This window comes from Coturnix japonica, chromosome 4, assembly GCF_054131305.1.
Source record: "Coturnix japonica strain WE chromosome 4, WE-NBRP24, whole genome shotgun sequence".
Classification (NCBI taxonomy): Eukaryota; Metazoa; Chordata; class Aves; order Galliformes; family Phasianidae; genus Coturnix; species Coturnix japonica.
This window is the reverse complement of record NC_140666.1, coordinates 60791249-60807667: the sequence shown is the minus strand read 5'-3', so window position 1 is coordinate 60807667 and position 16419 is coordinate 60791249. Positions and strand designations below refer to the sequence as shown.

Sequence of the window (16419 nt, the reverse complement as noted above, 5' to 3'; positions counted from 1 at the left end):
TTTTCCTAACAGGTTCAAATTCTACTGCACATGCCGTAGTCTGTTTATTTCTGAATATCTCCACCAAGCCAGCTGCTGTGCAGTTCACTTCAATGTACACTGAACCACATCCCGATAAAGCAATTTTCAGTCAACCAGCAACATTTCATTCACTATGTAATTGATTTAAATAGCTAGATTCGATGCACCTTTCTCAGAAATAAATATTACGTTCTGCTTGTTTAATTACACACAATCAGGTTATGAACGAGCTGCTGTAATTTGTTTTGGGAATTAGGTGGAAAATAAAATGAACACTAGAAAAATATTTGGCAAAGATCTGTGCCCAAAAGTCCTGAAACATTTATAAAACTACACAACCATAGGAGCTATTGCCACCCTCATGCATTCAGAAACCATGAGTCAGGCCCTAGAAATAAGAAGTGTTTTCTAATCTCACGATTTTCATGCCAAGATACACTCTGAGGTTTCCTTGGGTTTTTAAGCTTAATTTTCTTGAATTCTCCATGTAACACTAAGGGATTATTTAGACGATGTAAATTGCATCCAGAGTTTGATACAAGCATGGCAACACAAAGCACTTTGGGCTTAGCAGCCTCCTCTGCTCACCTCCCAGAATTTCACTGTGAAATCAAAGGAGGGCACCAGTAAGAGCAACTCTGGGTTTCTCTAATGTCTGGACCTAGAGCAGTATTCCCCCCTTGCAAGCGCTGCTGTTAGAGCATCATTCAAGTATACAGGAAGACAGCAAGAGAGCTCAAAAACGGCTGGGGTGGTGAACAATGTCTACCTGCGGTTATTGCTGAGGAGCTCCCCACCCTTCCTCCTCCTCACTGCCCTGTTCACAGCCACAGCACTACCAATTGGTGAAACAAACTTGGCTCTGTTAGACTGCCATATATAAAGGGATGGCCATAAAGACATCTTTTGGGAGATTTCAACCAACGCTTCACTTCTGGACTGCAGAAATAGGTTCCTGAAAGAGCAGTTTGTTTCTCTTTGCTGAAGCATTTAACACAACTATACTAGCAACAACCTGGCACAGTAAAGCCAGGATGGGACACAACACAGGGCAGCCTGACAAGGGAAGGAAAAACTGGAAGGAAAAGGGTGGATACAGTCTCAGAATGCAGAATTTATAAAACTCAAAACAGAGGCAAGAACTTCTAAAAGAGCCATCCCTGTAAATACTTATGGCATCTAGTACACAGGGCCGAAAGCTTTTCCCATTTGTTATTCAGAACTTTCTGACAAATATCCTCTGTATATTTTAACAGGGTTTTAGTTTGTTTTGGTTTTGTTTGATTGTTTTAAATACCTAGCTCTTATTAATCCCTTAATTCCAATCCCATCATATGCTTTTCTGAACCCTAAATCCTGCTAAGCACCACAATTAATATCAGCTTCTGAACGGAAATTCTCTTAAAAGACAAACTAAGGGTAAAAACATCTGACAGACTTATTTCAAGAGTAAGACAAGCATGCGCAGGCTAAGAAAGACAAAGGTGAAAACAAAACAAAAAACCACCACAAAATAAACTGAAGGTTATATAGATTGTACTCTTAAAAAACTACCTCCCACTTCACACTTACAATCAAAAAAAGCCAGTGACAAATGGAAGAATCTAATCTGTTTGGCAGAACACCAAAAAATAAGCCACTAGAAATAGGTTTGAAAGAGTTTGAGCAGTTCGTGATTTTAAATGCCATGTGAAGTATTTCCTAGCCTGTAGTACCCATTGTTGTGCATTGCATTTCCCAGAACTGTTGCTAATATTACATAACAGTCATTGCACTTTTATCTGAATTATTTGCATGCCACCCTTCTCAAGCCTATGCTGTCCCTGAAACGCAGAAGTTACTAATAGCACAAAGCTTGTCTTTATCCCCTTATTCCAGGAATTTTTCTCCATGAAAGATCACCTCTTTTAAGTCTTAGTTCGCCCTTCTCAGCCCCTCAGATTATCCAGGAGTTTCTTCCAAGGGAACAGATCTGTGCTGTAGGATAAAGGGGGGCTTGTATTGGGTAGTCAGCAGGTCAAAATTCCAAAACCTCATTTGACAGGCTGGGGATAGCAGTGTGCCAGCACAGACCAGTTTGCCTAAAATCCTTGCTTTAACTGTTGTAATCAGAGCTTCCTGTGAGCAATTTCCAGTTATTTATTCCCACGCCATCCAGGGCAGAGCCATAAGCTGATCTGGGCTGTCTACTGCAACAGCAGTAGTTTTCATCAGGTCACATATCCAAACAAATTAATACCATATAAATTTCCAATAATCATCAGTTCCCGCTTTTTAAAGTTCAAATATAGATGTGCCAATGGAAAAAATACCCTCAACAGAGAAGTTACTTGGCCAACCAGAGAGTATGAAATGCTCTCTAACATAAGAGGGTCAGTGATGCTTGTCTCTGCAATAATACAGTAAGAACTCCAGTCTGGAGGATTTAGGCACACATCCCAAGGGAAATATCACTAGTTTTTCATGTTGAAAGTAGACTGTATTTCTAGACACACAAGAAAAGTATTCTTTCAACCAAAAAATGCTATTCATCTATACATTATTTGTAAGCTCGGTTGTTGTAGCGAATAGTTCAGAAAAAGCAGCTTTACAAAATTACCCAAAAAGGACCAGCTCTAAGGTTATAATTTCTCACTTGGCAAGGTGCTAAAGCATCTGTACAGGGTTTCCAGCATGTAAGATACCACCACCACGTCTGGTTTGTGAGAGCTTCTCCCCAAATGCTCTAGCACCCCTTCATTTAGCATTATAGTTTCAGTGATGGAGACTGACAGGCTCAAAGGTGTGTTAGTAATTAGTTCTCCGGACATCATACCAGTCTCTCTGCTAGCCAGTTCTCTTGTGGCTAGCACACATCAACTAGTATAGATTTGAAAGAAAGCAGAAAGTTGACTGGGAAGAGTTAATTTTCTCCTTCAAGCTAGACAGTGACTCCTTCTGGTAATGGCAAACCAAAGAACCAGTACAGCAGGGTGCTGAGCCGCCCCTAACACCAGGATCAACTGAGTTTTATATTTTAAAAAAGTCACATCATGAAAACAACCTGCATGTCTAAAATCATATTGGTGCTCAGATGTATTTGGGGCACCAAGGCCTAGGCTCTTGGCATTTACGGGTTTATGCTCAAAAGCAAAAGAACTTGTATAAACTGAATATATTCTCAAAAGGGATTCACAAAGGCCTCTGCAACAATGAGTTTTGCTTATACCCAGTTGCCAAAGTATGACAGCTGGAAAGTAGAGAGAGTAGACTGCATCTGTAACAGACAAAAGCTGTAATCTAATAAGCACTTGGGGGCAGTTTTCACAGCTTAGTACACCAACAGACGTGTCCTAGCAAGCCTGGCCTCGGAACTTTCAGACTGCTCTGTCCCAAGACACCTGCCCTGGTTGGGATAATAATATCCCAGTGCCACCTATTACACCTGCTTAAGGCGCTGATAGAAATGCAGGCACAGGTCCTCTTCTATCAGCTCTTTCCAGCTAACTACCTCTGGCACAGAGGTGGGGGGCAGTTCACATGTAGGAGATGTGTTTGGTATTACATGAGCTCTTAAGCAAGCTGCTGATGTCCAGGAGCTGGATTCAATCATCCTTATGAGTCCCTTCTAACTCAAGATATTCATTGATTCTCTTTGTTTTGTTACCCACCCCTCTCCTTTTCCTCCTATCTGTGCAAAGACAACTTATTCAACTTTTGACATATTAAAGGTCTCATTTGTAGGTTCAGCCACGCTGTCTGGCAAAGAGATTGCTCACACAGAAACGCTGTTTCTTCTTTCTAAAGTTTCTAAATGTAAACGTTTTACAGCTGGAGTTTCCAGCAAAGTACAGCCATTTTTTTAAATAACAAAAATACATTTGTAATTATGTCTGCAGCCTTCACATTAAGCATTATGTCTTTATTCTACTACACTCTTTTTAAAAATCCCAAATGCTATTGCTATCAGTACAACACCACACTTAACAGAGGCACTTGGATCATTTCCTGCTCAGATTCAATAAATGTTAGGGATACATGCAGGTGATTCCATTAGTTAAACACAGAAACTTGGCAGGGAATTTTACTCTCCTGAAACTGATACAGCCAACACTAACCCAGGCTTTGCACCTCAATCACTATTCAAGAGCCGTCAAAATAACCATGAAATAACACAAAACAAATTTCTGTTGTCTTCCCATTCTAAGTACTTGACATTGTTCAACTACTTGCTAAAGAATTGTATGTCACATTAGGTCATTCCTTAATATAGACCAGGATAAGCCAAACTTCTTTCATGTCCAGTTAACAGACAAATCATTTGACCTTTCCAACAGGACTACTGAAGACCTGGCAAGATGTGCTTTTTAGTCTGTGGTACTTCACACAAGATACTGCATTTCATTTCATTTCAGAGCTTTGTTACAGGCAGAGCTGACAGCAGTCCCTACAGCTCCCACTTTTTAATACTTTCAGCTATGAGATATTGTTTAGTCTTGCTTTTACTTCTGCTAAAGTGTTTGAGTAGAACTTTCTAAGGTACAAGTTTAATTCTGAATGAGATGGAAAATGTAATAATAATAATAATATTCTACTGTGAAAAAATACGGATTATTCTACTTGGAAATTTCTGGCTTACTTTAAAGGAAAAACAAAAACCACTCTCTGAAAGGAATGCACAGTACCTGCCTATTTTGAGTGGGAACACAGTGCTTGTTGAATTACAAAGTTCGACAGGGAAGAAAGGTAGGCAGAACAGTCATCCGAGCGTCATAGATAATCATCAGCTTCACTCCAACTTTTCTGGATTATAAAACTCCGAAGGCTATTGTTTTCATTATTTAGTAAAAATAGGGCACTAACAGCAAAAATTTCTGCACTCGCTGTCTGCTGGCCTTACTTTACACCAAAACTACTGAGTGTATTGCCTTGGTGTAGCACTTTTCTCATCTGCTTTGAAGATAACTGAAAAGATGTGTCAAGATATGGTCTTCAGTTTATAACATGCTATTTTTCCCCTCACACTACCTCCATTACCATGCATAAGAGACTATGTGGTGGGACTACACTGGTGTCTCTGAGTGTCAGATGACAAAAAGCTACTCTGTGAGGGATCTCATCCCACTTATCTGACAGCACTGAAAGGTGAGTGACTGATGAAGCAGAAACATGGAAAAACAGAGTGAGAACATCCCTGGTGTAGAGTTCAGCAAATCATTTAAATTAGATTTGTGACATTAAGAGTGGTCATTGCTACTCAGTTAGAAACCATAAGGTCCGTGCAGCATTCAGCTGGCTGGTGCCTACCCTCTCCCCCTCATACCTGGACCAAACCTAAAGGCATCAGTGTTTGTGCCTCTTTATCTGAGCTTCATTCCCACACGTATCTAGTTTTTAAGTACATTGCTGGAAAGGCCAGTGTCTGTGTTTGTACTGAACAATCACACTCCAACTGAAGAAGAGAGGACAATTTCCAAAGCATGGCATTACCAGCATGACCACACTGCTAAAGGAAATAGCTTCAGCAAGGGCACCTTGAAATGAATGCAATTGCAAATCTGATTTATTAGGTTATTTTAACCAAGAAGACCATTGTAACCCTAATCTAGATCAGTATAGCTTACAGTCATCTACTTACGTATCCATTGTCATAGCTTCTCAGCTTTTAAACCAGACTAGCAGAGTTTGTGACACCAAATCTTCTACCTAGCAGCTCCACCTTCAGTATCACACAAGGGAACACCTGGATTATTAAGTCTCCTCTACACAAACAAGGCTTTAAGGCCAGGTGGTAGCAGATGCTACTGACACAGAGTCCTTTGCTGAGCTGCAGATGTTCATAGCCTTTATCTTTTACCCATGCCAACCTGTGTAAGAACACACAATAACTCACCCCACAAATTCAGCTTGTGGATCCCTTACAGTAAGGCATCCTAAGCAAATATTTTAGTGACATTTTCTCTACTTTTACTTCCCTGGAGCCTTATGTCATTCAGAGACTTGGGCAACGCCAGCCCCAGGAGTTGTTTCCCTTTCCAATGCCTCTATTCTTGGAATAGTCACCTATACTTCCATTTCTCATATTAATTCAGATAATTTTCAAACCCATTTCCAACCCTTTCTTGCCCACTGCCAGGAAGAATATTAACCTACTTATATTTTGCACTGTTTCAGGCACAGAATAGACAGTTTTCTCTCACACTTTCCCTTAGATTGATAACATATGAAGTCTATTCTTAAAATGTCAAAACAAATGCAAAAAAAAACAACAATGTTATCTGCTGGCTCCATACCAAAACCAAACAAACAAATCTTTCACCACCATGTCTCTTCTCACAATGCCTTCTGATAGCTATCGGCCAATGAATAATGAGAAAAACAGTCACACTAAAAATAGCAGCTCAAAATGGTGGGGAAGTTGACAGAAGTTGTCAAGCCTCCCGGGTCAGATACTCACAAAGAAAACACTTTTTTTTTTCCTTTTTAATTTATTTTTCCCTCCAGTTTCTATTTAACAAGTGACCTTACTCTTTAGCCTCCAGACAGCCTGCCAATTTTGTATCTACTTTGGGCATCTACTTAAGAGTTTATTTTTTCCACTACATCTGTCTTTCAGAAGTGGACGCTGTAAACAAACTTCAGTTTTTCCATCATAAAACATTTCACTTGTAATCCTTATACTGTAACTACAACAATCACAAAAAAGTTACCAGCATCCTTAAATGAAAATAATAACACACTGACCCATGAAGTCAGATACTCATTAGGGTAGGTAGGTTCCTTTTCTTCCCTGATATGACAGTTATGTTCACTTTGGGGGAAATGATATCAGTACAGGAACTATTTAGATCAAGTTTGCTTCCTACTAGATCTGAGGAGGTTGCCAACTAAGACCAAGGATAGATGAGATGCAGACAGGTTCCTCCTGTTTCTTACCATACAGCCTCACTTCTGCCTTCCCTTCTCCTTTCAGGGATGCTCTTGCTTTAAAACTGCACAGCAAGAGAAGGAGAACAAATGGTTTGAAAGAAGACAAAGAGACTTGAAACAAGATTTTAACAGAGATTCTTTTTTTTTTTTTTTTTCCCCCAAATCTCATTTTGGAAATAACATGCTCAGCATCAAAAATACTCTGGAACCTATCATACTTCAGTATTTTCTTTTTAGTAATTTCCCCAATAAAATTAGAGATTAAAAAGAAAAAAAAGAAAGCTGACGGAAGTCCCATTTCATTACCAGATGTTGACACTACCCATTACCTCCTACTCATGTACTTCTCTTACAGTTCCCAAAAAGTATCTTCAATGATCAGATATCCTCCAGGAATTTTAAGATACAGACTGACTACTAGTTCCTATGCCTCTTAACCTACTTCGCTTGAGATGCTTTCCAGAGATGCGCAACACTTTTTCTACAGCTCACAGTTTCACAGAACACATTTAATAAATTTGACATTTTAAAATGACACCTTGTATAAAGTCTACCAGAAAACCAGAGCAATGCAAGATACAGTAATGGAAAACATCTGAAGCCATGTTTTGTGGAAACCATCACCACTCAGGAGCAACTCCCAGCAGCACAGCAATGCCAGCAGCTGCCAGTTAGGGCTTAGTTAGTAGCTTGCAGGAGCTTCCAGGATAGAGCATAAAGTTACCGACACAATTATCACTGGCCAGGCTGGCAGTTGTTCTAGTGATTCTCTCCTATTTCACATGCCTGCTTGAAAGACCATTTCCCTAGTTCCCCACTGTAATAGTTTATTTTATAGCAACAAAAAGAAACAACTTTATTTTACTGGGAAAAACACATAAGGTTTAAAAAATAATAATAAAAAAAAAAATCGCGCAAACCAAGGGGCTCAGACAAATTCTAAACTTGCATACCTGGCGTCCATTCTAGGCACCGTTTTATTTAATTATAGTTAAAATTATTTTTCACAGATGTTAATAATAATCAAATAGTTTGCTTCCTAACATTAGGAAGACCAAAGGCCAAGCTTCTGTATAAACAAATATTATTTAAACACCATACACATGCTCCATCCCTGTGGATAACTTGCTAGATAGCCATATGGATACCTGGGTAGGAAGGATGGAAAAAAACAGAATGCAGAGGAGGTAGTTCCTCTGATGATGATCACCTGACACCAGCATGAAGAATTTCAGCATGCTCCCACGGGACATAGATTGAGCAGCTGATGTGCTGCATGGGTGTTCATTAGCCATTTCATCCCAAGGTGGGCTGCTTCTCTACTCATTCCCTGGGCGTGCTGCATGCTGACAAATTCATTATCGTGAGCCTTTCACCAGCTATGAGCTTGCCACAGAAACACAAGGAAAAATGCACTTGAAGCGTGATTAAATGCAAAAATACAGGGCTGAGGGGATTTCTGATAGGGGGAGAGGGGGAGGAGAATGTCAGTGGGTTCTATTTTTTTTCCTACAAGTAGCAATTCAGTTACACACCTTTGCATCAAGTGTACTTCCACGTCAGAGGTCATTTTTTAAGACTGCCCCTCAGCTGCCATCTTTCACACAGCAACAAAATATAAGAGTGTATATTTCAGTGTTTTGGTGGAAAGGTTCAGCCTCTACTGCCATACCACCAACATCCACCTCGGACATAATGGGTCAGAATAATAAAGTAGGAGGCATTGCTTTCTGTGCAGCTTTCATAGACGATCACAGTTCCACTTGTATTTCCTTGTTTCTGGCAGCAATTACTGTCATAAAACTGAGATAAGAATTGTTTACAGACTTTGCTACAAGACTTGTGTCCCTATTTTGGTATGTTACAAATGCTTCAAGAATGCATTTCTAACAAATACCTAAACCTGTCAGGTCATTACAAAATTAACGAATAATCCTTCAGTACCAAGGGCTATTCATTTCATTCTGCAGAAGGCAGCAGTTTTGACAATTATAATCCTACAGTATGTTTATGAAGTTTATTCTAGTTATGTTTACTGAGCACTGAGTGCTAACTAAATCACTCTCAAAGTAATACAGATATAATATTAATGAAAAGTCTAAAGAAATTAGTATGTCCAACTGGACGTATCAGAAGCATCACTGGGATTTATCCAGGATCTCAGACACATAGATATAAGCCATGGCAATTCATTCAGTATTGGCAAACTAAAAATGAAATAACACCATTTCAAATATTTTGACCAACTTTTTTGGCCCAGCCGGTGTTTAGCAGAGTGGAAATAAATTTTACATGGAAACAGTTAAGAGATAATTAAGGTCTTAGAGATGCAATTCTTACAATGTAGGTCAATACCAAAGAATGTCTTAGACGCAATTCTTACAATGTAGGTCAGTACCAAAGAATGAAGACACTTCCTCACGTCCCAAGTGCCTACTAGCAACTGGTAACTGAAGCTTGAGATGGAGGTGCCAAATAAGCAGCTGCTTGTTTAAACAGCCTGCACTGATTCAGATGTGATCAATTTATTTACAAGAAGACAAGTTGCATGATGGCAAATGTCATTTCACTTGACTGCAAGTATTAGAATGATGGACAGGTATTAAGCTTTTACTTCCATTCGGAAAGTCAGATATTTCCTACAATAGCTAAAAATAAAATTTGCATCCCAAACTAATTAGTTATTCCTTGCTGAGGGGTTTCCATTTTTTGATTTTGCATTAGAGCATTGGTCTTCAACAAATGTTTTCCTTGCTCCTTCAATTAATATAAAACACCAAAAGGAACAAGTGAGGACAGCATCTCAGTAATATTAGTTTGCACATGTCAGCTCCTGCAATTTCTACTTTCTTCAGCATGAGTTAACTGGCCACAGCTTGCAATCTCTCATTATACAAGTGCCACTTCAGAATTAAATACCTGGAAGCACCACAGTACAGCAGCATGTGGTGGCTTGAGCCACTTGAATGGTTTATTGTTAGTAGAAGATGGAGGTCTACAACCTCAGCCCGCCCTTCACTCCTGCTCCAAGGGCAAAGATCACATTTATTTTTATTTTTTTAAACTCACAGAGCAATTTCCTCTCCAGTGAAGACTCTCATGTGAGAGCAACACCTCTGTTATCACATTGCTAGAACAAACCTACTCAAACCTATTCCAGCCACTCCCAATACACCACCTCCTGCTACAGGTCTATTTCTGACCCATGTAATGGTACTGGATAGAGCTTCTTTCGAAGGAACCACCTAGTGAAGTCCAGTCATATACAGCTCCAAGCACTGCACATATTGATTTATGCTATTACCCACATGGATACGCCCAACACAGTGTTCACACTACTTAACATGAGAGATGTATACGTAACAATTTTAAAGTACCAAAATAGCTACAGTTGGTTACAATGCAGCAACAAGTCTACAGCTTGTATGGGAGGGCAAGAAATATAAAAAAAGAGCACAACAAAGATAGGCTTTACCAGCTAAAGGCAACTGCTACTCCCACTGAAATGGCATACCACTGCTAGCCAAATGACTTACTGAAAACTCTCTCCAGGAAGCCTATAATACGTTGATTTGTTCATATTATCAGTAATAAGACATTAGCTTTTTGGATAAACAGCATTCAAAACCAAAGTATTTTCCATGCTTCATAAACTGTACTTTATTTGAACTTAACTTCAAGTAGCCAAAACTAAACTAAAGCAGGAAATTAGCCCTCAGTGAAACAGTCGGATTCTTCCTCAGCCTCAAGAGGACAAATATACGGGGAAAAAAATAAAAATAAAAAGGTCCTCCTTGCCAAAAACCATAATTCTGCTGCCTTACTACTGTTTTGCTAAAATAATTTAATTAGCAGTCTTCAGATGCAGGAAGGCATTTATACTTTGTCAGGAAAAGAAGGGGCGGGGGTGAATGGTACAAGCTGTTCCAGCATACCAGGAACACAGCACCTAATTCTTCCAGCTATCAGACCAAAGTTGGGCTGGCATACCAGGACTAAGTACTTTTTTGACTGAGAAGTGTTGTTGTTATTGCACAAGGGCAGTGTAAAATCTGGATGGTCTTAATTCCAAATAAAAAGAAATGAGTCAGAGAGCAGAGCTGAGATCCAACATGTGAATGGGGTATTGCACTTCTCCTCTCCGTGCACATTTAGAACCTTAAAACCACCTCATAACCCATCTTTTACTATGGTCTGCTGACATGGGCACTGACACTTGTCATTAGGGAATCCCATAACTCAGGCTTTTAAACACAGCTGTTTATGCTGATTCCTTCCTGCTACTCCATACAAAAAGCACACTCAATTCATGTGATAAAATACTCATCTAGATTAATTTCAGTGCATGTTTCCTCTATAGACATTTTCAGATGGGAGACACGCTTACTAGCCAGGTCACACTCTGGCTTTCCAGGAAGGCAGAGCCTCTTACAAAAAAAACAAGTGCTACTGTCTCTACAATTGGCTGTTCATTGTTTCTTCCTGCCTACAGCCCCGGGCTGCTCATCAGTACTGCCTGCAAATAACCCCACATGCTGGCAACAGTGGTACTTCTGGTACTTCTATACTCTCCTTGCCACAGTAGTCCTTTAGCCATCACGCTGGAAGAATATTCCCAGTTCAAATATCTTATTGCTGCAGGAGCAATCTGGTTGCTGAACAACAGACTGTGTTACAGCTTAGCTTGAAAATTCCCAGAATTTGGGAATAAACTGTAGTTCAGCCCCTTTTGGCTCAGATATAATCTGTATGCAGGTATTTTCACAGCTCTCCATTTTACCCCAGCCATAAAAATAATAATAATTTATCCTTCATAATCCACAGGTGACTAAGATTAGCCAAGTCTAAATGAACTGGCAGGCTGTGAATCTCTAGTTGAGATTAGCTAAAAATATTGCCATGATGCATAAACCCAAATAGAAACCTGCTCCCTCTCCCAGGAATTCTGCAGTCCCAACAGGTGTAAAAAATAATTCATCTTTGTCACTAAACTGCATAAATACACAGGAGGGGGAGGCAGGCTGCTGGCAGAGAAGGTGTCATTTATACATGAATGCTTCCATGGTGCAAAGCACAGTTTAAAGGTGCTGGAGTCCAGAGCCACAACTGTTCACTCAGAGACTTCCAGTACTCACATAAATTCAATAGTACAAATTTAGTCCCAATGTGATGTAAATGAAGTGCTTTAGGTGTCTGAGGAAGGCTTTGAAACTCAGCCCACACAGAAAGAAAATTCATCACTAAAATAAATAAATAAAAGCAATTTCAAAAGCAGGGAACTGCTAGATAGCGCCTGGGTACAAAGATCACATTTGTTTTGACTTAGTTCCTCAAATCCTTTCAGTATCAGTTAAGAGCACACACTGTATAAAACACTCCAGTGAACATCAGCTAAGAGCACTTGCTGAAAACAAAACAAAACCAACTGAGAAAGCAGCATTTTCACCGAGGGACATATCCACAAATTGCTGTTTATAACTCCCAGTTCTTAAGCGCAGCTTATTGCAAATAGTGGGATTTGAAAGAACAGGCACCAAAAGATCCTCCAACTGTTAAGAGCTGCTGAATAAACAATGGGAACATGAGTGATTCTCCCCTGCCGCCTGCCATGTGAACTGCATAGGCAGAAAATTGCCCATTTCCTGCCAGCCTCCTTCCTCATGTCACAACTTTCTGAGGGTGAGCAGGGAGGGGAATTCAAGGGTGCTTTCTTCCTGTTTTGCTGCATAGATAAAGCAACGATTTTAGATGAAGATGTACGTTTTCTTGGCGCCTTCAGACAACAAAGATGTATTTTCCTAGCCACCAAGCCACGGGGGCAAGTTGAGCCCAGTACCTCAAGGCTTTTTAGTCTGATGAAGGCAGCAGGCTGACTGCAGCACAATGGATACCCAGATGCAAGCAGAGGGGAGAACACACTCACCCGAGAGATGGACAGGGGCATGTTGAAATCCTTGCCACCTTGAAGCCTGAAACCCCAAGGAGCCGGGCCGACTAAAGATACACTGTAGTTGCTCATGGTGTTCAGTATTCAAGGATCCAAGCCAAGGACTTGATGCCTGCAGAAGAAGAGGATTACACCTTTAAATTAAAGAAGTTTAAAAAAACAAACAAACAAAAAAAAAAAACAAAAAAAAAAACACAGCCCATCACTTCCCCGTAGTATAAGGATAGTATAAGGACAGCCAAAAAATCTACATGATGTCTGCCATTACTTATACTTTCATTCCCCATGCTTTGCTGTGCTCGATTGATTAGAAAGAAACATAGGGAGCTGGCAACATGCTCTTATTACTTTCAAGATTTCTGGTGTTGAGACATTTGCATCTCAAGAGAAGCAGACAGTAAGAAGTACTTGTCAAACTTCTGACAGGATACTGTGGGGGAAAAAGGAAAACACCAAACAAACCTCAGTGCTGAGACAAGCATGAATTGATAGCATCCCTTAAATCCATGTATGGAAGAAGTTAGCACCACTGGCACATTCGTCTCTGATAAAATGAGTATCACATGCTGCCATGTCATCAGCTCAGAACTTGTTTCTCAACACATTATGGTTTGACAGTTTCAGAACAACGTCAAAATGTCACAACTTTGAAGTTAACCAGAAGAAAATAAAAACCCTATGGCTTTTAGTTTTACAGCTTAACATCACATTGACAGAACAATGCTACAGACAAGACGGATCTTAACACCAAGTCTCAAATGAAAGCTGCAAATTAAATTAAAATACTGACAGCCACATCGTAACAGTGAGGTGAAAGAAGAAGGAAAAAAAAAAAAAAGCAAAGTAAAACTCCAGCATCTCCCTCCCTTCCACGCCAATGCAAGCAACAAATTACCTTTAAAAGGCAACCTCCGCACTTAATTGCTGCCCAAAGCCACAGATAAGGGCTTCAGTTTCACCTCAGATAAGTAACATTACAATGACATCTTAGGTAGTGGATCCCGACTATTTTGGTATGGTTGAAGTAAGGCAAAGAAGACAGCAGAGCAGGGTGTAAGCCTACACCGCGGCACGGCCGGATTCCAGCTCCTGTGCTGACATTTAAGGTGGCACCACTGGCACACTGCAGAGAGTGGGCTGCACGCCACCGTGCACTGCAAGGGGATTTTAGGTTTCGAGGCAGAAAGGTTTGCAAAGGCACCCATTCCAGTGGGCCACCCGAGGTGTGGAAACCAGAGCGACCTCGGCAGCTCCCAGGGCAGCTCTACCCCCAACACTGGCTCAAAGGGCCCCAAAATCTTCAGCATGGTAAATGCCACCGCCCTCTCTCCTCCCCACCCCCATCCTTCCTGCTGCTGGAGAGGTTGAGAAGAAGAAAAATCACCAAGCGAGTTTGAGCTCTCAGGGGGCTTGCTCACCACTGAAGCGAGAAGTACAACCTTCGCTAATTCCTTCTGAAAGGGGATTTTAATTAGTCACAGATTTCCTCCCTTATGAAAGGGAGAATTCTTCTCATTCCCACTAAATGAAAGACACCACAGCAACAGGTCACCGTACCCTGGGGACGTCAGGAAAGCACACCGTGTACAGCGAGCAACACACGTGCGGTTCACGGGCACCGGCAGGCGGCTTTACCTCTGAGAAGAGCTCAAGGGTCTCATAACCAAGTTTAGAGGGGGGGAAAAAAAAAAAAAAGTAACAACTAGTTGCAACAACAGCTTCAGGAAAAGATGAAATTACGTTCAAACAAGGATGGTTTCCCCCGCCCCGTTCGAAACAGCTACAAACTGGGGAGAAAGACTGCCTGGTGAAATGCCTCGCGTGGCTCCCAGCACCTCTCCTCTCTCCTTTCTAACCCCCGCAACCCTGCACCTCCAGCCTCCCGGACGGAGCAGGAAGGAGGCGATCACTCGGAAATTCACTGCACTTCTCAAAGTGCGAGTGCAGCACCTAAACCTCACAAGCCCACTTGGTGTAGGGGGAATTGAGCAACCACGGATGAACTGCGCAACTTCCATCGGCTTTCACCAAACATTCGCTGGGTCGCCTTCTGGAAGGGGGAATTTCAAAACCCTGGCAGAAACGCCCGTCAACACGCGTGGGGACGCGGAACAACGGGGACCCGCGGAGGAGGCAGCCCTTGGGGCAGTGACAGCACCGAGCCGCCAGCCCCGCCGCACCGCCCTGGAGGGGCACGGATCGAAGCTCCAGCCCCAAGGCAGCGACCTGAGTCCGGCACCCTGCGGGGAGCTCCCCAGGCAGCCCAGCAGCACCCAGACACGGAGTTAAATTACAACAAAATCAACTTACAGGTTACGAGAAGCAGCACGAAGTTCGAGCCCCACCCCAACTTTCTGGCTTCCCCGCTCCCTCCCCGCCTAACCCCGCTCACTCACTCACCCAGCCCGGCGCTGCGGGGCGCGGAGCGACAAAGACACCCGCGGCGCGTCTGCCAGGCAGCAGCTCCGTCCCTCGCTCTTGTTTTCACTTCCGTCTCCCGCCGCTCCTCCCCCGGCACGGCCCGGCCCGGCACCGCGCGGTGGGGACGGGGCAAGGGCGGAGCGCGATGCCCGCTGTCCGGCTGCTGGAAACGCTCTAACGCACCGCTCTGGGGAGGACCTGAATTAGTCCCGATTCACTATTTTTTTTTAACAGGGAAATGCATTTCTTTTTCTTTTTTCTTTTTACTTTACCCTGCTAAAGGTGCACCTGTGAAACGCAGGGTGACGAGGGAGAGGAAGCTGAGTGTCCACACGTCACCCCTCTATCCTCAGCCTGAAGAAAGGAGCTGCTATTCAAACTGGTGCAAAGGGGCAGCCATAGCTTACAGCGCAGCTCATGTAGGCTGCCATAGCTATTCTACAGGGAACTCCTACAAAAAGAGTAGAACTTTGCTTTATTTACCATGGAGTACCAGGTGGAGTGATGAGGATATGATTGCCTCCCCAAACGCATCAAAGCAGTGAACAGCAGTAAGGCAGAAGAGATGTTTGAGCTACAAAACAGTGCACAAGAACAAATGGGTGTAACGTGACTGTGAATAAATGTAACTTAAAAATCAGCCATTAAGGGAGGCTTGTGCAGTAGCAGGTCCAGAGGCAGGACTGCTGGCTGGGTAGTGTGTTGCCATTCTCCACTGATCTGAGGCACAACTGGGGCCTGGCAGCTGAAAGAAGTGTAGAGAGCAGCGGCACTGCCTTGGAGGTTTAGCTGTATCACAGCTGGGAGAGGCCTGGAATTCCCTTCTATTCTTTGTGTTCATTAGAAGTGATCTCAAGTAAAAGTGGTTGTGAAAGAGACACACCTCATTAGCAGAGCATGCGGGACTGCAATCATGATAATTTCAATTTGGTCTTCAAGCACGGATTTGCTATGGAGGAAGAGTGCAAAAGAAAGCTTTAAATCCTTTGCTAAATCCGCAGCAAATGAAATACAGTCCATTATCATCATCCTGCCTAGCCCTTCTGTCCTTGCTTGGAAGCAGGGTAGCACTGTCCCTTGTCTTCCCAGTCCTAGCTGTGTGAGCTTTAATGGAGCTATTT

General features: G+C 42.1%; 1 protein-coding gene across 42 annotated transcripts in view; it reads right to left on the bottom strand.

The window, feature by feature from the left end:
- PDLIM5 (PDZ and LIM domain 5) overlaps positions 1 to 15328 on the bottom strand; it is a 111301-nt gene extending 95973 nt beyond the window's left edge. For 35 of the 42 annotated variants that reach the window (XM_085545214.1, XM_085545230.1, XM_085545220.1 and 32 more), the window contains exons 1-2: positions 15278 to 15328; positions 12854 to 12989 (exon numbers count right to left, since the gene is read on the bottom strand). In XM_085545214.1, coding sequence (XP_085401340.1) covers positions 12854 to 12949 — 96 coding nt within the window. In that variant the 5' untranslated portion in view covers positions 12950 to 12989; positions 15278 to 15328. Of the gene's footprint in view, positions 1 to 12853; positions 12990 to 13225; positions 13346 to 13772; positions 14224 to 14434 lie in introns of those variants that run through there. The other 7 variants (XM_085545217.1, XM_085545249.1, XM_085545248.1 and 4 more) reach the window with 6 other exon arrangements.
- Between the last annotated feature and the right edge of the window lie 1091 nt (positions 15329 to 16419).